Source organism: Protomyctophum bolini (genome assembly GCF_963924005.1).
Source record: "Protomyctophum bolini genome assembly, chromosome: 3".
NCBI lineage: Eukaryota > Metazoa > Chordata > Actinopteri > Myctophiformes > Myctophidae > Protomyctophum > Protomyctophum bolini.
In genome coordinates, this window is record NC_137864.1 from 1,961,078 (window position 1) to 1,986,253 (window position 25,176).

Consider the following 25,176-nt stretch of genomic DNA (forward strand, 5'->3'; position numbering starts at 1 on the left):
TTTACTGAGGTTAGGGTTAGGTTTAGGTATAGTTTTACTGAGTTTAGGGTTAGGGTTAGGTTTAGGTATAGTTTTACTGAGGTTAGGGTTAGGGTTAGGTTTAGGTATAGTTTTACTGAGGTTAGGGTTAGGGTTAGGTTTAGGTATAGTTTTACTGAGGTTAGGGTTAGGGTTAGGTTTAGGTATAGTTTTACTGAAGTTAGGGTTAGGGTTAGGTTTAGGTATAGTTTTACTGAGGTTAAGGTTAGGGTTAGGGTTAGGTTTAGGTATAGTTTTACTGAGGTTAAGGTTAGGGTTAGGTTTAGGTATAGTTTTACTGAGGTTAGGGTTAGGGTTAGGTTTAGGCATAGTTTTACTGAGGTTAGGGTTAGGTATAGTTTTACTGAGGTTAGGGTTAGGGTTATGTTTAGGTATAGTTTTACTGAGGTTAGGGTTAGGTTTAGGTATAGTTTTACTGAGGTTAGGGTTAGGGTTAGGTTTAGGTATAGTTTTACTGAGGTTAGGGTTAGGGTTAGGTTTAGGTATAGTTTTACTGAGATTAAGGTTAGGGTTAGGGTTAGGTTTAGGTATAGTTTTACTGAGGTTAAGGTTAGGGTTAGGTTTAGGTATAGTTTTACTGAGGTTAGGGTTAGGTTTAGGCATAGTTTTACTGAGGTTAGGGTTAGGTATAGTTTTACTGAGGTTAAGGTTAGGGTTTAGGTTTAGGTATAGTTTTACTGAGGTTAAGGTTAGGGTTAGGTTTAGGTGTAGGCTGTCAATCACAGCGACTGGCCAGTCACAGCGCACCATTTACTCAAATGCGAAACGGGAACCATATCAGCCCCACAAACAGTTGCTCTTTAAACCTTTGCATGCGTTGTCTTCGGATCAAAAAGACTGCCCGCCAGCATGTTTATTGTTTACCATCAAAAGAATAAAAATAAATAGTCATCATGTTCTTTTGTAAATGAACTCCCTCCTTGATCATGCTATGGCTTCACGCGAAAGCATTAACCCATTTAGACCTGAGTTAAAAAACATTCACTTTGAAAGAATATATATACAAAGATTTGCGCCGCATTCTTATGATTTTTCAAAAGCAGCAGACTGTGACTGTGTGAAAGCACACCTAGGCATGACTGATGTACAGTACTACATCGGTCAGTGCGTGCGTGCGTGCGTGCGTGCGTGCACATGTGTGCATTGGCGAAGGTGCGTGCATTGGCGGAGGTGCGTGTGTGTGCGTATTGCCAGTTCCACCCACAATCTGTCTCTCACTTCCAAGTCACAGCATCACTCGTACAATGTACGTGTGTGTGTGTGTGTGTGTGTGTTGAAAAGTATACTTTTGGGAAGTGTGGAGAGGTTCGACAGCCCTTGACACACGGACACACACACACACACAGACACACGCACGGACACACACACAGACACACACACAGCTGTGTCTCCATCCATCCAAAACCATGACACTGCCAGAGTGAACATGTTGAAAGATTGTATCAGAGAGAGAGAGAGAGAGAGAGAGACATGCATTTAGCAAAATAATACTCAGTTGTTCTTAACCCATTCTGAACGGGAACCCATTTTGGTGTTAGCATCATGTCATGCTTTAGCTATTGAAAAATAGCAGACCTACAAGCTCATAGCGCGCCACCGAGTGGCGCGCTACGAGCTTGTAGATCTGCTATTTTTGAAAAATCGAAGAACGACTGACATTTTTAGAATCTGATCTCAGGTCAGAATGGGTTCATCAGACCAGTGTGTGTCCTAGTGGAAACCTCGTATGAATCTGATCTCAGGTCAGAATGGGTTAAAAAGACGCTAACGTGTGTTTTGCAATGACACAGGGCTACACCAGGATCAACGCCTTCAACTGGTCCAAGATTCGAAAGCTGAGCTTCAAGCGCAAGAAGTTCCTCATCAAGCTGAGATCAGACCCCACTGTAAGTCTTCTGTTCTTATGACGGGTTGGGGGGGGGGGGGGACTTGGCGAAAAAGGAAAGGTTCTATTTAATTGTCTTCCTCCTGTCTGTGTGTGTGTGTGTGTGTGTCTCGCAGCAAAGTTCTCACCACGGCACGTTGGAGTTCAACATGGCGAGCAGAGACTGCTGCAAGGTGTTCTGGAAGATCTGCGTGGAGTACCACGCCTTCTTCAGGCTGTTCGAGGAGCCCAAACCCAAACCCAAGCCGGTTCTGTTCACCCGGGGGTCCTCCTTCCGCTTCAGGTAAAAAAAGGAAATCACATTCGTGTCCCAGACTGTTGGCTCAACCGTCTTGACACCTATAGGCCAACCAAGCCAGCCGGACGGACGGCGTGCCGCGGGTTCGACTCCCCCGAGCCTGGCGGCTTAGGGTTAGGGTTACATACATTGCTAATAATACATTGCTTGTATTATTAGAGGCCTCGAGCCCTGCATGTCCAGAACGCATTTTTTAATGCTGCCCTCGATGCGCAGTTGCCATAAGAATTTCCCAAATTCGGAATCATCCAAATCCTCTAAAATATAAAATAGATCCTCCATAGGCTCCATTATTGGTTAAGATGTTGGAGTAAAGATTCAGGATCTGAAAAGAAGTCAGAAGAAAATGTTAGATTAAATTCCTCAGACCATATTTATTATAGGCCTTATAATATTTTAATAACCACTTGAACCGTATAGGGAGGGGTGGGGGGGTTTGTGAGCTTGTAGATCTGCTATAAGTGCTATTTTGAGTGGAGAGGTTTGGTGTAAAGGGGGAAAGAACACACAGAGCCATGGGTCAAGTTTACAAGGGTGTCTAAATGCATGTGAATCAGACATATAGGACAAACAAAAAACATTCATTTACACAACACTGATGATAGTGTTGTTGAATATGTATGGCTAGCTATACAAAATCTATGAAAAGGTGGACGGGTGGGAAATTTGGTATATATAGTCTTTTTTATTGGCCTAAAATATTGTCTATATACATTCATGAATCCACTTGCTGGCCGGCTGTCTGTATATTGAGCAATTCGTTTTATAGGGGTTTCTTGTGACCCTATACCATTAACATCCTGTATAAGGCAAAAATCACACCCGTGTGAAGTGAGGGGCGCTACTATATTAAAGTCTAACTCATGTTGATTATAGGTGATGTAATGGTGATGTAAAACAAAACATTAAATGCCATTAACAATAAAGAGACAATATGACGTATAATGAGTTACGAAATGATGTACGTTTTCCCGTCGTCATTGTCAATGGCGTTTATTAAACAAACATTGAACTAAAGACAAACATTAAACCTGTATATAGGAGGGGTTAGCGCCCCTCAAAACTGTAAAAGTGACCGTTTTGCACAAAGAAAAACACTCCTTGGGCTAAAAAACGGCCATATAGCCACTTGCCCAAAATACATGTGCTGACCTCATCACATTTGTGCTGACCTCATCACATGTGTGCTGACCTCATCACATGTGTGATGACCTCATCACATTTTGTGCTGACCTCATCACATTTGTGCTGACCTCATCACATGTGGGATGACCTCATCACATGTGGGATGACGGCTATGACCGTTTTTAGCCCAAGGAGTGTTTTTTTTGTGCAAAACTAACACTTGGAATGGTTTCAGAATGATGAAAACCCCCTATAGTTTGACATGTCACATGCTACTTAAAGCACAAGGAAAGTTTGACATTTCTGACATTTCTGCCTTATACAGGAGGTTAATGGGACAAGAAACCCCTATAGAACTATCAATAGAGGGTATGCGCATGCTTAGAGTGAATGGCACATCGAGTGGCAAAGCAACATGCAAAGGGAGTTTAACATTGTTTAATGTCGTTTAATGCAATCAGATAGAACTTATCTGTGTGGATGTACGGGCTGTCAAGGACAGAAAGTATTTTTTTGCCACTCGGTCATTATAAGGCATTCCTGCATAACGTCCGGGTTTGATGATGTCACACCCATACCCTCTATAGTACTGACAGCAGGTGGATTCATGAATATAATGTATATAGACAATATTTTAGGCCAATAAAAAAAACTATGCCCTATATCTTGCGTGTGGCCCCACCCATTTGACTGCCTATAGAATGATGACGTAGCTGGCAGGCAGGTTCCTGAAGTCTCCACAGTCCTTCTCCGAGACACTCCCGAGACGGAGTATAAAAATGGTACCGTGAGCGTTCGTTGAGGAGTGCTGGATACCAACGTGAAGATATATACTCTATAGGTTTGAAAATGACTGAAGTTATCCTTAAAATCATAATGTTTTATTATTATTATTTGAGGGGTTTTGACTTTGGAATCACTGTTCTGGTTTGAACTAAAAAAAATATATCCAGAAGGCTTTGACAGCCAGAAACAGTCATTGTGAACGTGTGTGGCAACAATACAACAATAGACCTTGTGGTTTGTGTGGGATTTTTTTGTTGTTCATCTTCATTGTGAATGTGATGCACATAGCATGCGCACGCACACACACACACACACACACACACACACACACACGGACGGTTGTGTTTCTTTGTGCGAACCCTTCTGCAAGCATTCCACCGGCAGCAGCAGAGAAATGCAAAGGTTTTGGCTTACATGTTTTGCCTGGCCTGCGTTGGCTCAACTCTGGCAGTTTGAATATACACATCTATTGTTGCTGTCGGGGCAGAAACCTTGTATCTTCTGTTTTAAGGTTTTTCATAAATCAATGCCATACTTTGTTGTCACTGACTGACTGTACAGTGACACACACAAGTTGCAGAAATCTACAAGCTCACAAATGAGTCACGTTGCGAGCTTGCATATCAGCTATATTTGCTCATTTGGAACAGCAGAAAACAAAAGAACAAAAAAAAAAAGCCACGAACACGAAGCGACACATTTTCGAGCTTGTATATAGATCTGCTATACTTTAGAATTAGAATCCTGAAAAGTAACAGTTTTGTACATGTGAGGTTTCCACCCGCCAGAGACGACATAATGACAACGCTTTAACAAAGTAAAATCTGATCTGTTGTAACCAGAGAGAGAGCGCTGCAATAACATTACACGCCAAATTAAGCTCAGAGAAAACTCCATCCACGTTCAAACTTAATATAGAAAGGTAGGTTTTATTCGCAACAAACATAAATAAAAGAACGGAGCAAAACAAGGCTCTTTCCCCAGATGCCGTGCAACCACACCGTATAAAGGGGACATTGCATGGACTGTTTACAGCTCTCTAAACACACTAAACATACCCACCGTAGGGCCTGGACAATATTTAACTGGCACTTCTATTCGTGGCTTCTATTCAATTTCTCCTCTCGCTCTTCGCTCCATTGTCGAGCCTTAAGGGTCCGCGTCCGACACAAAGCCCTTTTATGAACGGAGGAGTGATTGAGATATCATTGCTGTGTCGGTAAAGAAACCTCTTATGGGCCGTACTCTTTCTTTTTTTTCGTTTTTGTAAATGAATGCCATACTTGATCATATTACTATACACAGTGTCACACAAAAGTATAGCCGACCTGCAGGCTCGAAATGTGGCGCAAATAAGCGACGTGTCTTGAGCTTGTAGATCTGCTGCTTTTGCTGCTTTTGAATTTGAACTCCTGAAAAGTAACAGTTTCAGACATACGAGGTTTCCACCCGACAGATATGATGATATCCTATTTAAAAAGAAAAAAAAGTATTGTTCATACCAGCAGCATTTGGTCACAACATACAATATCTCGCCAATATACATTATACAGGGAGAAAAGAAAAATTAGGGGGTGCAAACATTTTTAGTTTTTTCCCTAGAGGACAACCTCCCACCCCCTCTCCGCCCGACAGTGACACTTAATGGGACACAAAAAAATTAAATAAACATACACGTACAAAAATGATATGATGATATCCTGAGTGTTTATTGACGCCCGCAAACGTTCAAACCCATCAGCCATCGCACCGATCGAATGTCCTCTACGTCATTGGTAGATCTGCGTTAATAGTAAATATGGACTTGAAGGAAGAAGGCGTGTGTCGTGTTTTGATGTCAATACATCATCAGGCGGATTTACATGGAAAACGTTGCCACATATACTTTACTTTATAGTGAATAGACTATACGTGACAACCAGGAATAGTGTGACCACCGGAGAGACGGGTGGCAGCCGGAAAGTAGACGGCACCCGGGTGAGCAGTATGGGTTGGCCGGGAGACCCAAAACCCAGATGACCTCACTGAGGTGCATCCATGTACTGTATGTACAGTATGTATTGTGTTATATGCCTGCACCCTGCGCATTCTTCCTTCATAACTATTGGTCCCTCTGCTTCTGAGACGGGTCCATTATTGGTTCCATTCGTACACTCTCAGTGTTTTTATATTAAATTGGTGTCCAAGAGAAAACTTTTTTTTTTAAATATCAAACTGGGGGTCCTTAACCCATTTTGGGAGGGAACCCCTTTTTGGTGTTAGCACTATGTTATGCTTTAGCTATTGAAAAATAGGTGGCGCGCTACGAGCTTGTAGGTCTGCTATTTTTGAAAAATCAAAGAACGACATAGCTTTTTCAGAAAACCGTCAGGATGTAGAAGACATTTTCAGAATCTGATCTCAGGTCAGGACACTTCACAGCATGGTTAGAATCTGATCTCAGGTCAGGACACTTCACAGCATGGTTGCCGGAAAACGATTCAGCGTCAGGTCATGAATGACCAAAATGGTTAAGTTAAACTAACCAACTGTCTGCTTGAAGCGCCTCTGGGCTATATGTGGCAAAACATAACAAAGGAGCATCTTCACAATACAAAACGCACGGCAGAGAAAGGCAAGCGGCGGCTCAAACAGTGCTTTCATGGCTTCGGTGTTGTGCCGCGAGTGCCGATAATATCCAACCCGACAGGCTTTAACCACTTAAAACCAATTTAGGGCCCGAGCAAAGATTTGAGTTAAAAAGGTTCGCTCTGAAAGAATATATGTTCAAACATTTGCGCCACATTTTCACCATTTTTCCAAAAATAGCAGACCTACAAGCTCATGGCGCGCCACTATGAGCTTGTAGATCTGCTATTTTTCAATAGCTAAATTATAGCATGATGTTTAAAACACCAAAAGGGTTAAACCCCTGTAGTCTAACGAGAATTGGACATGAGTTACAACCATACTGCCGTTTAGTTTCAGGGGGTGGATGGGGAGGATAGATGTAGTTACACTTCTGGTTCTATAGTTGCACTTTATATTTAAATGTAATAAACTGTGTCTTGTGATAATGTATACGTATGTCTGTTGTTGTTTGTATATGTCTTACCGTTCACTGTATTGTGTTTTTTTTTTAAGAGCTTGAATTTTATATCTGCTGTAAATTGAATTGCCCAGCTTGGGGAACATATACATAAACCTGTCTCAGACGCAGAGGGACCAATAGTTATGAAGGAAGAATGCACATTTGTGAGCTTGTAGATCTGCTATTTGCCGTTTTTGCTGATGAAAGAGGAGGGCCCGTCAGACCAGGTGGAACAGCAGTATAGCAGATGCAGACATGAGCAATCACACCAGAAAGACTCGCAACCATCTGTCCCGTCCGTGTTCAACCTGCACGTAATCACTGCATGGTGGCTTAATGTGTGTGTGTGTGTGTGTGTGTGTGCGTCTCTCTAGGTTGACATTTCCGTCACCAGCTCAGTTTTCAGCCAAACAGGTGTCTCAAAAGTCTCTCTCGCACACACACACACACACACACCCACCCACCCACCCACCCACCCGTTGGCCCCCAGTAAGTCCAGCCATCTCAAAAGTCACGCAGCGTTTGTGTAAACCCCCCCCCCCCCCCCAATTCCGAACACACACCTGACCTACAGTTAGCCCAGCCACCGTCTCCAGTTCCTCATGTGACACACACACACACACACACACACACACACACACACACACACAGGGAGATTGAATGGCATATAGCAGTGATTTTTTAAGTTCAGCCAATCAAAAACAAAAAGGGCCAAACATTGGTTCCATACAAAAAAAAACCTCGTCGGTGGAGCGGAAAATATCGTTGTTGCTGTTGGGCAGAAACCTTGTATCTCCATATTTAAATGTCAATGAATGGCCTACTTTGTAATACAACAGTGCTTGTTAGTGTTGTGCGTGTTATAAAATACATATTTAACCAAAGAAAAAGTATTAACAAGAGCTTGTGACTTACCGATAACAGGTTTCCTCAAAAGTAACCGTTTTGGACATACAAGGTTTTCGGCAGACTAGTGATGACGTTCAAAAACGTCAATACAGGGCATTTCCATTCATTTATGGAAAAAAAAATATATATATACACGTACATACATAAAAAACAAAAAACATGAACATCTATGTATGTAGTTACAAGGTTCCTGCACCGACAGCGTTGTAATAATATTTAACCCATTCTGAACGGGGAACCCATTTTGGTGTTAGCATTATGTCGTGCTTTAGCTATTGAAAAATAGCAGATCTACAAGCTCATAGCTTATAGCTCATAGCAGATCTACAAGCTACGAGCTTGTAGGTCTGCTATTTTAGAAAAATCGAAGAACGACTGACATTTTTAGAATCTGATCTCAGGTCAGAATGGGTTCATCAGACCAGTGTGTGTCCAGTGGAAACCTCGTATGAATCTGATCTCAGGTCAGAATGGGTTAAGAGCACATGAGAACGTACAACAACAGTCGGGTGTTCCCTCGGTCTCTGAGGGACGATCGCCTCGCCGCAAGACTGTACACCCCCAAGAGGTCGGAGGTCGTCAGTCCATGTAATCAAAGTCCTCTGGGATCCCGAAGGCCTTGTCCAGACGGCCGTCATCGAAGGAGAACTTCCTCTTGGCCCACGACTTGATGGCAAACACGTTGTCTTGGAAGGGAAAGGACACAAACAGAATAGAAGGTTTATGAGCTTTAAATTATTTCACTCAAAAAACCTTATAGGTTTCGTTTTTGGCTATAGGTGGCAAAGCCTTTCATCCAATCAGGATAGAGAGCCAAAAACAAAACCTACGGTTTTTTTGACGCCCAGGGGGTTAACTGGGGACAGGGAGGAACTCCTTATATGGTCAGCACACTCTATAGTAGAGAGGATTATCACAACAAAACAAAGAAATAAGTGATATTTGAATTAAGTGAAATCACTGAATATACCTTTAACTGATCATAATTATAGCCTACTTGGGAGGATTGGATTACATTTATGACTAGAAAAAAAGTACCCCTCTGGGCACAGGTCTCCACCAGGCCAGGTCAGGCTGTGGCCTCCTGGTGGCGCTGTAACAGGCCAGTGTGAAACGGGTGCCATTTGGTCTTACACCATTGATGGCAATTGGATGATTTGAGGCATTTTGTTCCAAAAAATGTGTTTTGCAAAAGTCCACCGGTTGGTGTCGCTATAACAGGCCAATCTGAAAAGGGTGGGATATATTTATTCTTTGAAAAAAATATCGAAACGTTTTTGGACATTTTTCTTCGTTTTTTCCCTTTTTACTAATAAAGTATGGCTCCTAATAGCTATTTAGGATGGCTAAATGCAGAGCACACATTTGACATTTCACACATACAGTAAATGTGCAAATGTACAGTGGCAAGAAAGTACCCCAAGGGGGTAGGGAACAAATTACTGATTGAATCAATATACAATCATATATGGCCAAAACGAGATCGATGAATGAATGAGGCAATGTGTGTGTGTGTGTGTGTGTGTGTGTGTGTGTGTGTGTGTGCGCGCGCGCGTGTCACGTGTGCGTGTGTGTCGTGTGTGTGTGACGTTACATTGGAGGAGTATTTAGGGGAGTTGACTCACCTGTCCACCTGGTCACTGAGTCTTTCGCCACCATGTTGGACTTCTCTGTAAGACATGACAAGGTTCATCAGTGGCTTGTGTTCTTTTATTGTTAACCCATTCTGACCGGGCACCCATTTTGGTGTTGGCATCATGTTATGCTTTAGCTATTGAAAAATAGCAGATCTACAAGCTCATATCGCGCCACGAGTGGCGCGATATGAGCTTGTAGGCCTGCTATTTTTGAAAAATCGAAGAACGACTGACATTTTTAGAATCTGATCTCGGGTCAGAATGGGTTAATCAGACCAGTGTGTGTCCCGTGGAAACCTCGTATGAATCTGATCTCAGGTCAGAATGGGTTAACAATGTAAAGGTCTCTACACGCCAGGAGTAAGCAACAAATAAACAATACAACACAATGAAAACACCATGTCTCTTCCATACAGGGTGACTACAGATGCAAATGAGCTCATAGCCATCTCTGGTGCATTGTCCCTTTGTCAAATTTAATATACAAATAAATTATTAAAAAAATTTACATTAAAATCTAATCAAGTGAAATCAAATGGGGTGGTTTTATCACTGCTTAATATTCATACTTGAAGAAAGATCATCAGAAGCAAATGTGACAAAAAACATAATAGTCAAATACAGTTAGTTACATCCAGTGGCATTAAGTGTGCCTTTAATAGTTTTCTGAATGACAATTTGTTTAGTATGTGTTTTATGTGTGATGGTTAGTGAGTTCCAGGTCACTGTTGAATGGATAGCTAACTGTACTTGTTATGAGGTTTGTTTCGGAGCGGTCATTCCCATAGCATAATAATGTCCATAATCTATGCAAATAAGGCAAGTCAAATATGATTTGAGGACCTATTTTCACCATACAGTGTGCCTGGACATTAGCAACAGAGGCACAGTGTTTTACATATTATGCAAAAGTTGCAAATTCAAAATTCAAATGACAGAAGATCTAAGTACAGGACGTGAACGGACAGGAGGTGAACATCGTTGACGTTTTTTGGTGATGTCACTGAGATGTACTTCATAATGTTACTGATCACATGACCCCACATTTCAGACCTCGCATTTCTTTATTATCATTTCCACACAACAACTCTAAGGTATATTAATGACATAGTAAAATGTTGAAAATGAGTGGTATTCCCCAAGTGGTTAATCAGACTAATGGATTTAGTCTACGTGTTGATATACTGTATATAAGGCATATAAAATAACCTGACTATAATCCACTAGCCTAGTCCACATGAGCAAGATTAAGTGGGTTATTGTTGCAAAAATATCGTTTCCGATATATTATTATTTTATTATTATTAATATTTTCTTTTCAATACATTTCCCAAGCCCTATAAGACACATGACGGGTGTGATTGCATTTGGTATGGGGTAGCAAATTGTCGATACATGTTGTCTGTTTGCGTTGTAATTCTAACCCAAATATCCCACACTGTAGAGAGTGTAGACATTACATTACAAACATCATGAACATACCCCTGTTCTATAAGCCTCACTTCATTGGCTCTCTGTCAATTTTAGAATGAATTTGAAAGGTTCTTTTATTTGCTTTTAATCAGAGATCAGATTCTAAAAATGTCTTCTACGTCAGTCGCTCTTCGATTTTTCAAAAATAGCAGACCTACAAGCTCATAGCGCGCCACTCGGTGGCGCGCTATGAGCTTGTAGATCTGCTATTTTTCAATAGCTAAAGCACGACATGATGCCAACACCAAAATGGGTTCCCGCCCAAAATGGGTTAAATGCGCTATATAAATAAAGTTTGATTTGATTCGATCACAACGTATATTCCTATAAAGTCAAGTCAAGTAAACGTGGGGTTCCTGAAATTAAGTTTGATCTATAGGAATACATACAATTTCCATTAACACTTTAATTTCCCCGGGGTTATTATTTAACCCATTAAATGATAGCGCCCAGTTGATTTATAGCAAACACAGGATCTTTTTTTTAATAATTAGACGGGATGATTTGGATGGCGAGTTATTAACGTTTTCAGATTTCCGTTGTCGTCAGCTGAACAGGGGGGACGTGGGGGGGGACGGGGACATTTTCCATGACGTCTCACTGTCGAGAATTGCGCAAGACAGGACAGGCGCTCCCGGGGCTGTGGAGCGATGCGATCCGTTTTCATATAAACTTCCGTCTTTTTGGATAAAACGTTGTCTCGGGGCGGCCGGGCGTTACTAATAGAAAAGGACGGTGAACTTCGTCCCGGGCGATCGGGGCGTCAACAACTCTTAATTACTCACTGATCTCCTCCACCACCTCAGGGTCACACTCTTTGTATTTCTCCAACTCCGTCTTCAACTGAGCCTGTTCTTCTCTGAGAGCCTGCAACTCCTTCTGTAGATGCTCCCGCTCGGCCTGCACTCACACACACACACACACACACACACACACACACACACACACACACATACAGAGAGACACACACAAAGTCAGTGCCTTTAAAAACGTGAAACTGTATTGAATCTCTTCAGCCTCACGATAAACGTGTATGACTCCTCACTTCCTCACGGATTCCCAATTCCAGTCAGATATTTCCTCTCCCTACACGTGTGTGTGTGTGTGTGTGTGTGTGTGTGTGTGTGTGTGTGTGTGTGTGTGTGTGTGCGTGTGTGTGTGTGTGTGTGTGTGTGTGTGCGTATGTGTGTGTGTGTGCATTCTTCTTACGTTGTCTTGGCGTCCCGTCTTGGCCTTCTCCACAGCTTGTTGCAGAACAGTTTTCTTCTGCTTGGCGTCAGAGTGCTGCAGAATGACACAGTCATGATTAACCCACGTGTCCAGTCCCTATATATGCATGGGCAACGCTTTTTCTTTCTCCCAGTTTCTGTCTCTTTACAACTTCTTTTTGAGCGGAGCAACCACTCCCTTACGGAGCTATGTGTGTGACTGGGTGAGTGGGTGGCTGGCTGGGTGCGTCTGAGCACGGAAACAGCATGGTTGTTTTTACACCGCAAAGGAACTTCCTTTGACAGTGCTAGCTGTTAAACCCATTCTGGGCGGAAACCCCTTTTGGTGTTAGCATTATGTTATCTACCGGAAACCCATTTTGGTGTTAGCATTATGTTATCTACCGGAAACCCATTTTGGTGTTAGCATTATGTTATCTACCGGAAACCCATTTTGGTGTTAGCGTTATGTTATCTACCGGAAACCCATTTTGGTGTTAGCATTATGTTATCTACCGGAAACCCATTTTGGTGTTAGCGTTATGTTATCTACCGGAAACCCATTTTGGTGTTAGCATTATGTTATCTACCGGAAACCCATTTTGGTGTTAGCATTATGTTATCTACCGGAAACCCATTTTGGTGTTAGCATTATGTTATGTACCGTATTGAAAAATAGCAGATCTACAAGCTCATATAGCAGCTTGTAGGTCTGCTATTTTTGGAGAAAAAAAAACAAAGAACGACTGACATAGACACATAGCTTTTTCAGAAAACCGTCAGGATGTAGAGGACATTTTTTTAGAATCTGATCTCAGTATTAATAATAATCCTGCAAATAAAGTATATCCAACCTGTTTCTGCAGCTCTTCCAGCGTGCGTTTGCGTGCGTGCAGCGCCTTACTGGGGAAGGCCCAGTAATAGTTGGACGTGCCCACTCTCTCACAGTCCACCATGTTGTCGTCCACCAGGCTCTGGAGAACGTCCTTCACTGACATGGGAGCTATGGGAGACACAGCCGGAGAGTTTACACGCACATACACGCACGCACGCACGCACGTGTGACAGGGCTTTTTGGGTTACATAATGGCCTTATTTACTTGTAAATCAGTAATATCGTTTCCCTTCAGATTCTAAAAATGTCTGTTTGAAAATGACAGTTTTCTGAAAAAGCTATGTCCCTATGTCAGTCGTTCTTCGATTTTTTCTAAAATAGCAGATCTATAAGCTCGTAGCGCGCGCCACAAGCTTGTAGATCTGCTATTTATCAATAGCTAAAACACCAAAAGGGGTTCCCGCCCCAAAATGGGATAGACCAGAGTTAAAAACATTCACTCTGAAAGAAAATATATATTCAAAGATTTGCGCCACATTTTTAACGATTTTTCAAAAATGGCAGACCTACAAGCTCATAGCGCGCCACTCGGTGGCGCGCTATGAGCTTACCGTCAGAACATTACTTGGGAAAATGTACTTGGATTCTTTCCTCCTGTGCTGGTTATGTATTCACGGAATCCTATCGGGAACATTTGGATCATGTTGTATCAGAGAAATGACTACAGACTAAAATACCAAGAAATCTCTCTCTCTCTCAGTCTGCCTCTCTCCGTCTCTGTCTCTCTCCCTGTCTCTCTCCACCAGCCCACCCCCTCAGTCCAGCCCAGATCAGTGGGAGTGGGGGTACTGTGGTCTCACTAACTACATCATCACGTTCCAGTCGAGGGCTTTAAACATCAACGCTGTCCAACAGGAACCCTGTATCTCCAAAAACAACTGATACTTTCCAGAACTTGGGGAAAAAAAAGATTGTGTGTTCCAAATGAAAGGATCCAATGTTTGGCTCCTGTTAATACCTTTGTTATTGGTTAGAAATGTATGTATAATATATTTAAAAAAGTACTAATAATAGAAAATAGCCGATCTACAAGCTCACAACGGGTCACATCTCGACCTCCCTGCAGAAGCAAAGACTTGAGTTAAAACGTTCGCTCTGAAAGAATATATATTCAAAGATTTGCGCCACATTTTCACGATTTCTCAAAAATAGCAGACCTACACGCTTGTAGCGTGCCACCAATACAGCGTAACACTCATTTTAACCGCTTTATCCATTTATATACGTTGACTAGTCAAAAATAACAGTATATCTGTTATTTTTCAACATTTTTTAAAAGTCTCGAAACTGTTTTGGAAGATTGTGAATAATTGGTTTCCAACACAAATCTTCTTTTCTGGTTGTCCCTGGCACAAAACACTTTCAGGTGTGTGTGTGTGTGTGTGTGTGTGTGTGTGTGTGTGTGTGTGTGTGTGTGTGTGTGTGTGTGTGTGTGTGTGTATATGTATAAATATGTATAATACATATACATTTTACGGGTCATTGGCACGGAAACGTTTGAGAACCAGTGAAGTTTGGCATTAATATTTACAAAACAAAAACATAAAGTAGTTGAAAAGTTGAAAGATGGAGATACGAGGTTTCCCCCCCAGCAACAGTGAGGAACATGTGTTTTTAATAAGAGGCACACGGAGGACGGAGCGCGCACACACACACACACACACACACACACACACACACACACACACACACACACACACACACACACACACACACACACACACACAGCAGCCGTTGTGCTGGTATCGGTGGTGGGGGCCCGGGGGTCTCACTCCTCCTCTGTGGTACAGCATGTTTTTGTGTGTGGAGCTTTCCTTCGTTAAAAATGTATGTGAGCGTCCATTGTGCATAAGTGGCGGCAAATATTTAGTATTTACAGTCATCTAATGCAGCTAGTTGTTGTTCTCAAAGTGGTGGTCCGGGCCGGGGTCTCCCCCCCCCAAAGAAATGTAATAATATGCCAGCAATCAAAATCAGTTTAATCACTTTAACTCTCGTTTGTACTTCAGCTATTGGACAATAGCTGATCTGCAAGCTCACGACGCGTCGAATCGCGGTGCGTTGTGAGCGCTTGATAGTGACGACCATGCAGACTTCATGCAAAGAAGGTTATAATGTCATTTAGATAGCATGTTATTTAGACAGATGCAAGGTTCATTTGTTTGACTGGTATTCAATGTACAGAATGTCATTTAGATAAACCGCTAGCTTCTTGTTCTGCTTGTACCTATTCTAGTTTCTTGAGGCAACGATTTACAAATTAGGCATTTTGCAGACGCTCTTAATCCAGAGCGATTTACAGTAAGCAAGAACAGAACATGGTAATACATCAAATGAGGCACTACACTGTACCTCTACAGTCTATGTATGTGTTTACCTTGCTTACTTTAAATATATATATTTTTTTAATAATTTCAAAAACCTTTACACACGTTCTCATATGGGTGTCTCTGACAGAATATCTTTTCAGCCAAATACATTTTGAGTCAAATTCACTTACATTTGTTCAAGCTGATTTTCTAATAGCAGATCTACAAGCTCGCAATGCATCGCAATGCCAAGCTTCTTGACAATTTTTTTTAGGATTTAGAAGCCATCAGTCCAAAATGGGTTAAAAAGCATATTCCCCAGCATATTGAGATAAAGACCATGTTCAATCTCAACTTTCTTTCACTCTAAAACAAAGGAACCAGTTGGTGCTTGGCCCAGGTTACGTAGGCTACTGTAGCAACGTTATGCAGACGTGTGCCCATGATGGTTCTAACAGCAGCACACGTATACTGTACAGGGAAAACGGAGCAGAACTCCTGGACGCTATAGTAGATATGGCAAATATTAAGTACTGTACTGAGTATTAACCCAGTAATGTGTGCACCATGTACTACAGTACGTGTCACAAGTTTGATCTCTCTCTCTCTGTGTGTGTGTGTGTGTGTGTGTGTGTGTGTGTGTGTGTGTGTGTGTGTGTGTGTGTGTGTGTGTGCGTGTGCGTGCGTGCAATCGGTTCTACAGAATCAATACTCACTTATTCCTTTTGACTTGGGGGCAATTTTCTCAATGTCCTTCAGCTGGAATACATCTTTCTACAGAGGATGGAAGGAAAGGTGAAGGAAGGAAGGAAGGAAGGAAGGATTGACTAATAGTGGGTTGGATAAGGGGTTCGAAATCGATAAAAAATGTATTGTCGTCATCCCTAACCCATTAAGCCCATTAACCCATTCTGACCTGAGATCAGATTCATACGAGGTTTCCACTGGACACACACTGGTCTGATGAACCCATTCTGACCTGAGATCAGATTCTAAAAATGTCAGTCGTTCTTCGATTTTTCAAAAATAGCAGACCTACAAGCTCGTAGCGCGCCACTCGGTGGCGCGCTACGAGCTTGTAGATCTGCTATTTTTCAATAGCTAAAGCATGACATGATGCTGACACCAAAATGGGTTCCCGGTCAGAATGGGTTAAGCCCTGAGTCCAATAAAAAAGTCTGTAAAAAACAGTCTGTTGCTCTATCAGTGGTGCTCAAACTTTTTCATGTCAAGGAATGAAGGAACCACAAAATGATATGTATTTGCCGCGGACCAGGGACCCCCAGAAGCAAAAATCAGATTTAAAAATGTTCGCAAAAATATATACATTTGCACACAGTTTCACGATTTTTGAAAAATAGATAAATAAATAAATAAATATCTTTGTAAATAGTATAATTATATTATATGTGTATAAATGATGGCTGAAATAAAAAACGACACGGATGCTTTTCCAGATTTAAATGGGTTAAAAAAAACACACCGTCTCAAAGAAGATCTCCATCATCCGACTCCTCTTCTCCTCCAGACTCAGTCCTTTCTTCTTCGACTAGAACACACACACACACACACACACACACACACACACACACACACAGTCACACACACACACACACACACACACACACACACACACACAGTCACACACACACACACACACACACACACACACACACACACACACACACACACATATCACCACAATATCTCAAACTTATATAGCGCTTTTCTTGACCAGCGACAGCCCATGCATCCAAACAGAAACGTCCAATCTGATTGCATTAGACAACGTTGAACTCACTTGGTGAGTATGGTGAGGTCATGCAATATCAATACAAAAGCAGCCAAGAAAAAAAGAATACCTAGGGCAAAATGAAAATACACTATTTTAAACAAAGAAAACACAAAAGACTCAGGAGCCAAAAATAAACAACGAATACTGTATTTATATTTAATATACATCGTTTTAGAAACAGCTTCTATTGCTGCTGAGCCATACTGTATGTCCAAAGCGTGATGCTGTATTATTAACTCATTTTGCTAGGGAGTGTCGGGACCCCCTGGAGCACCCTCAAGGACCCATGAAGCAGTGAGACAAATGATGTAATAATGTGTGTAGGCCTACATACAATGCATTATATATCACTTTAGGATAGAGTACAGTAGACAGCATGCTATAGAACTAAAATATGGACTTAATAGACATCTATAGATATATGGATATTATATTATTATGATCTCTAAACATGATATGACATTAGAATAAATGCTGCCACATGTTTTACATTTTAAAGCAGGTTCGCTGTTGACAAAGTATTGTTGCACTGAAAAGGAACCTCCTCTCATTCCCTTCGCTCTCAACGAATTAACAACGCCTGGCCCTGGCCCAAATTTTAATAGGTCACCAATTGTGGTGTCACACGAAGTAATGTGACCCATTAGCATTAATATTTCCTTGTATTTGTTAATTTTGATATGGATATATCTATGGTCACCCCATCTATGTGGTCACCATATACTACCACAACAAAGAGTTTGTCATTTGACTTACCATTATTACGGTAGGCCTACTACGTTGTCCCACCAGAATTAATCCGATATTCAGCAGTTATTAAACAGTTCAAACCCAGAGACTGTCAACTCTATTATCATTTGTAATAGTTCTATGCCGTCAGGGTCAACAGTGTGTTTACATGTATCCTATTCATGTTCAGAATCATCACAGGAAACGGATGGTGACTGAATTTCCCGCGGAGCACTGTGCAGCGTTTCCGTCAAAGATGGTGGAGACGTTAAAGGATAGGCAACTGCCAAAGACGTTCTCTTGTCTTGGTACACAAAATAAGCAGTGGTGACATTGATTCATCTGTGCACCATCTTTGCGGTGACTCCTTCTCGCGATGCTCTGGTGCCCCCTGCTGTTAGAAACTGCACCTAATACTTTATGATATCAGTTCTGTAATACTAGTGTAGCAGCCTATACATAAACTCGTTCAGTACATGACAATATGAGTATATAAGTCACAACAAAGCATATAGATCAGTAGTTCTCAAACCTTTTCATGTCAAGTAGGCTATACCTCCAAAACAATATGTATAATATAATATGTACAAGGATCCCTGGGGCCTGGGGGGGGGGGGGACACAATATAGGCTACCGGTATACATGGTAGGCCTACAGTGAGTACACTGTAATCAGTGTAATGTATGCAGCTGGGTATATTTCCTTCACTTCAACCTGAGGTTCTTGATGATAGACACATTTATTCTGGGGAGGTCTCAGGAACAACATATTTTCAGATGGGGGTCGGCGGCCAATTACACATAATTATGGGGGTCCTTGACATGAAATATTGAGCACCTCTGATAGAGAAACATGAGGTATTTCAGAAAACTGTCAATTAGAAAAAAATTATTAAGGCCTAAATGAGTTAAACTGTAGCCGACTGCAACTATGTTACGATGACATTCATGTTGTTATCAGTTCCAAAACTGGAGGAAAAGTCAGTGTCGTTTATTATAAAGCGTCTGAGAAGTAGCATTTTTGTTTCAGTCAGGACAGGAGCACAAACACAGTAGTATTTCCTATGGGCACTTTAATTCCATTTGGCATCACAGATATTAACATGACACAGGAAATCAGGAGAACATGACACAGGATAAAACGGCAGAAATGTGATAGAAATGTGAACACGGTGGACGACTGGATTCATAAGGAAACGGTGTAACAACACTAAACAAATCAAACAAATGAAGGTCAATGTCAATGATTAGACAAGAAGAGACTGTTCCACTAATTATTGTCAGGCAGAAACCCTGTATCTCCATTTTTCAGATTTTTTAGGGTTTTTTCATAAACTACTTTGTCATACAGTGTGACACAAAAGTAGCAAACACTTGTGAGCTTGTAGATCAGTATTGTTTTTTTGTTTTTTTTACATTTTCTTTCTAAAGTTAAGTTTAAGTTAAAGTGAGAGAGGTTACGTCTGTCTGTGGGTTCAAAAATTCAAAAACTAAAAGTGACAGCTTGCCACTTACAATAATAACATTAGATCCACGGGATACACATTTTATTTATTTTTGTGAAAAGTCACAGTTTTGGACATACAAGGTTTCCAGCTGACATGACGCTATTTAACTACATCTGTTAGCAAACTACTGTAACAAAACATGACCTGGAGATAATATTCTAGTTCAGTATTTGAATTTGTTCCATTGAGGGGCCTTCACAAAACATTTCAGGCCAAGGATCCCTCATAGCCGTGAGAGAACGATCGCTACATTATTGTATCAAAAATAATGATGTTGCAGATTAGATTTCATAGATTCACTATGACTGTACCATCAGTGTTGCGTAAATTAATGATTTTTAAGAGCAACCCAGTTTAAGAGCATATAGAACATTAGTTTTTATGTTTTTATTGGCTTTTGATAGGACTAAAACAATAGATAGGCTCCATTTCTTATTTTCTTTTTTTACGCTGATGTTTGTAAACATGATACATAAGAGTAAAACACATTATTTTGCATATTTTCAACCTACAAATAAAACTCTTTAAGATTGCATGCAAATGTGAATCTAATGTGTACATTCAAAATAATCATGGATTGGACCTTTTAATGAACACTCGCACACGCGCACACACACACACACACACACACACACACACACACACACACACACACACACACACACACACACACACACACACACACACACACACACACACACACAGTGTTGAAAAAACCAAAGCTTACTAATGTTACGAATTAAACACATTATGCATTTTTACTTTATTTTAAATTGTCTATTGAAGTGGCTCTCATCAGGGTTCCTTGCGGTATAGTTCCAAAACTCTGAGATGGACCAAATGGACCATTACGGGTCTCAGAGTTATGAGGTGTCCTTGAAATGGAGACGTTTGAGAGCCACTGGTGTCCATACAGGTGGGCGGTGTCGAGCACCAAAACAACCACCTCTAGAAATGCAGTGAAAACATTTCAGAATCTAAAGGGTTTTTTGGGTGAATTCATTTATCTAAGATCACAGCAGTCTTATAATGACATTTACCGGCATGCATAGAAATATCGCTTCATGCTTTGACAATAGTATAGAGCCCCGACCGATGTGGATTTGGCCCCATTATACACAGTAAATACTTTTCAATGACTTTGTTACCGGCAATGATTACAGCCGATGTGTCCTAGTTTTTTTTTTTTTTGCCATTTACATTTTTTATTGTGTCATAGTATGCTTAATTTCCTCTCTTTTTTTATCTATCAAAAATGTATTTCTGTTTATCACATAAATCCCAGCATGCGTAATGTGGAGAGAGCTTTTGCAGAGAAAACAGATGGACAAGCTCACCACGCGCTGCAGAGCGGCACGTTAATGAACTAGCACAGAGCCCTGAGGGACTCCTCTAAACCATTTGGGGATTAAGTGTGTTGTTTTTCCTTTCTTTTCTTCTTTGTTTAACCAAATATCAGTCAAGACGTCCGTAATCGCTGGACTAGGACTCTAGGACCCAAAACTCTGTCATCGGTCGGACTCTAGAAAATAGGCTACCCTGTTATGTATATGTCACTTTCTTTTGATGGCGAGTAGTTCAAACATGTGAGGACAGAAGCCTACGGTTCATAAGTGAACTTATGTACACTAGTGACAACTGCAATTATTGTATTAATAATGTTGACCTTTCAATTCATCTTTGGACATTTTGACATTTGTGATGTTTTCACTTTTGTCACTGTTTTAAATCTCAGACAGACAGACAGACACACACAGACACACACACCGAACAACAACCACTAAAAAAAAACAGTCATTATTCATTCATTCATACAATATCATTATTTCCCAGTCTTTTGTCCATACATCACAACAAACCAAAGCTGCAACATATAACGTGATATTCAAGTATCACGTTTCATTCTTTTAAAATCCAGATTCTTCAAATGGAATGTATTTCACAAAGAGAGAAACAGGCTGAATATGTGTGTTTTTTTTTTGTATTTTTTTAAACTATACCCCTGGGACTTATTTAAAATCAGTGGTGGAAAGTAGCTTTAAGCACATTTAGTAAAATGTCAGAATGTTGGTGAGATTGTATGGCTTGTGAAGAATGTGTCCAGTATTTAGTTCAGTGGCCATGGGGGGGACCAAAACAAAAACAGTAGTTGTGTTCACCTTCTCTCCTCCCATTGGAATCAATAGCCTTGAAAAGATGGCCACCTATGTCACCTAGACACGGCAAGTGAAGCAGAGATGGCGTACATAGTTCTATTGTCTCTGCCAACCTGCCATATAGTTATTGGAGTTGCAATTATACCTCTTTCCGTCGGCAGAGGTATAGACAGCGGACATGCAACTCACATGTCGTACAGGAGAGGAGATATGTCCACGAGAGTCCTAGTGCGAGTGTCCAAGGAGTCTCTGGAAGGAGTCTTTTGAAGGAGTGAAAACAAGACGCTATACAATGATGGCACGATGGAGGAAGGAATGAGTGAATGAATGAATGGATGAAAGGGTGAGTGCAAATCCGCCAACTAGTCCACACAGTGTGTGTGTGTGTGTGCGTATGTGTGTGTGTGTGTGTGTGTGTGTGTGTGTGTGTGTGTGTGTGTGTGTGTGTGTGCGCGCACGGGTGATAATATGTACAATATGTTTGCATGTGTCAAAGTATGCATGTATACACTGTATGTATGTACCACAATGTACAGGTTTGCGTCTGGCTACTGCAGGTAGCGGTAGACTTTGAAGCAGTGGTTCCCCGAATCAGCCACCACCACGTGTCCGTCAGAGGTGAGGGCCAGGCCCTGGGGGCCGTACAGGGGGTCTGCCGACGTGTTGATGTAGGACAGGAAGGAACCACTGCCATCGAACACCTGACAGACAGACGGACAGAGAGACAGACGGACAGAGAGACAGACAGACAGAGAGACAGAGAGAGAGAGATGCTCTCTTGGTCAGTTGAACCATATATACCTCAACATTGTCAATGGATAAGTTCCAGATTTAACCCATTTTGGACTGATGGTTCGATTAAAAAAAAAAGGCTTCTAAATAAGGCTTCTGAAAAACCCATGTTTCTATATGTCAGTGGTGCTCAACCTTTTTCATGTCAAGGTGGACCCCCAGAATTATCTCTATTGGGCCACGGACCCCCCATCTGAAAATATGTAATTCCAGGGACCCTCCCAGAAGCAAATATATTAGTTAAAAATGTTACATAACATAATGCTCCAAAAACACCAAAAGGGGTCCCGCCCCAAAATGGGTAGGATGCAAGTAATATTGATGCAACTTGACACCATAAAACCAAAATGGGGTTTAAAGCATTCTGGACAGGAACCCCTTTTGGTGTTTTAACTAAGCATTATGTTATACTTTAGCTATTGAAAAATAGCAGATCTACAAGCTCATAGCGCGCCACCGAGTGGCGTGCTACGAGCTTGAAGGTCTGCTATTTTTGAAAAATCATGAAAATATGGCCCAAATGTTTGAATATATTCTTTCAGAGCGAACGTTTTCAACTCAAATCTTTGCTTCTGGGAGGAGGGTACCTGGAACAACATATTTTCAGACGAGGGTCGGTGGCCAATTACATAAAAATGTAATAGTTGACATTAAATAGTTGACATAGAAACATGTCTGAAAAATGTAAAAGGCATTTGTAGAACCGTTCCCAGGTCAGAATGGGGTTTAAGTGGTTCATGTAAACACGTTTCTGACCTGTATGCGACTGTTGCCCCAGTCGGCCACGATGATGTTCCCATTGACGTCCACGGCCACTCCGGTGGGGGCGTTGAACTGTCCGTTGCCCTCGCCGTTGGAGCCAAACTTCAACAGGAACTCTCCCTCCGTGTTGAACACCTGTCCAAGTGATGCACATTGAAGGAAGGCAAAAAGGAACAGATTTAGAGCGGAAATCAGGGGCGTCTTTATATACGTTCCCCGAGATGAATTGCTACTTTAAAACGGGTGCAGTACTTAGTTTAGACAGTTTTTGGTTTAGACTATAGTCATTGGTTAGACCAGTCATTAGTCCTATAAAACTATACAACCTATCTCAAACCCTCACCCTAAGCCTAACCTCCCACGGGGCAGCACACCTAAACCTAACCTTAACCCATGTCTAACCAATGACTAGTCTAAACTAAGTATGCTCCCCGTTTGTTGTTGTTGGAAATTCTTTATTGGAAGTTTAGCTCTTTTATTTTTGCTATTTTCAAATATAATACATCATTTTATTTTGTCATTGTAAAGTTAAAAAAAAAAAGTAATTAGGTATGAGGATAAAAAAGACAGACAGACAGACAGACAGACAGACAGACAGACAGACAGACAGACAGACAGACAGACAGACAGACAGACAGACAGACAGACAGACAGACAGACAGACAGACAGACAGACAGACAGACATTACCTTGACAGAGTGATTGTGGAAGTCAGTGATGATGATTTCATTGTTGTGGTTGACAGCAGCAAAGTGAGGACCTAAAAGACAGAATAACAAGGTCACACATGGCATTCCTCCACTGTAGCTACATGGAAAAACAAACAGTAGACTGCATGGTGAATGTTTTTTGGTAAAACTAGAAATATCTAGAATAAACTGTAGACTGCATTGTGAATGTTTTTGGTATGCGTGCCAACTGAATGAAAGGCACCACGGGAGAACTAGAACAGTAAGAGATTAGAAAATGCTTTTCAACACAGGCTTTGGGACAGAAAACATTTTCAGGGGGCGCCCGCTGGCCTAGTGGTCCAGGCGCATGCCACATATACGCGTCACGTGTTCGAGTCCCGTTCATTGCTTTGTCGCATGTCTCTCCCCTTCTCGGTCTGCCTTCACTGTAACTTGTATCAATAAAGGCACAAAAGCCAAAGACAAATCTTTAAAAAAAAAAGAAGAAAAGAAAACATTTTTAGATGGGGGTTCGCAGCCAAATACTTTACATATACTTTTGGGGGTCCTTGGCATGGAAAAACTTGAGAACTAACTGTTGTAGATCACCCATTTTGATAGAGTGTTACGGTTGGCTCTCCATCACCTCCACATCCCTGTGCTGTGATTGATCTGTGCCAGTCAGCGCCACTAGAGGGTCTCAGAGCACTTCAATCACAGCACACCTCATCGCAGGTGTTCCCCAGCTCCTAGCTCCACACCTGAGGGACATCTGCAATCACCTCCTGAGGCTATACAAGAGCTCTGTGGAGCAGCCTACGGACCCCTGCACCTCCTTTCACCCCCCGTGTTTGTGAATAAAAACCCTCCCGGGTGGGCTTTACTCTGCTTTGCCTCTCCTTGCTGTGCTTTTGGGTCACACCACACTCGAGTCATAACATAGAGCTTGAAGAGTCTTAATTCCTCATGTATTTTTGTAAGTTTGGGTCCCGAGGGTACCTTCCTAGAAAATAAGTGTCGAGAGTCAAAAGTACAATGTTGCTCTTTGAGCGAGTAAGTAAGTAGCCTTGGGAACCAACCGTTCCCGAGCCGTGTGGTAGATCTTTGAACTGCAGCAGAGTGGAAGTCAT

General features: G+C 41.5%; 2 protein-coding genes across 3 annotated transcripts in view; both read right to left on the reverse strand.

Moving 5' to 3' along the window:
* Positions 1-7,785: 7,785 nt before the first annotated feature.
* On the reverse strand, positions 7,786-18,296 carry LOC308310038 (meiotic nuclear division protein 1 homolog). Its single transcript, XM_080756073.1, has 8 exons — positions 18,186-18,296; positions 17,118-17,183; positions 16,351-16,408; positions 13,285-13,433; positions 12,432-12,506; positions 12,008-12,122; positions 9,738-9,782; positions 7,786-8,798 (listed from the first exon to the last, which is right to left on the reverse strand). Exons 1-8 carry the CDS (start codon positions 18,186-18,188, stop codon positions 8,692-8,694), a joined length of 618 nt encoding a protein of 205 aa, XP_080612199.1. The 5' UTR covers positions 18,189-18,296; the 3' UTR covers positions 7,786-8,691.
* A 917-nt stretch (positions 18,297-19,213) lies between these two features.
* The window catches only part of trim2a (tripartite motif containing 2a), a 48,183-nt gene continuing 42,220 nt past the window's right edge, over positions 19,214-25,176 (reverse strand). For both annotated transcript variants that reach the window (XM_080760385.1, XM_080760386.1), the window contains exons 12-14: positions 24,065-24,135; positions 23,370-23,510; positions 19,214-22,522 (exon numbers count right to left, since the gene is read on the reverse strand). In XM_080760385.1, coding sequence (XP_080616511.1) covers positions 22,370-22,522; positions 23,370-23,510; positions 24,065-24,135 — 365 coding nt within the window. In that variant the 3' untranslated portion in view covers positions 19,214-22,369. The remainder of the gene's footprint in view (positions 22,523-23,369; positions 23,511-24,064; positions 24,136-25,176) is intronic.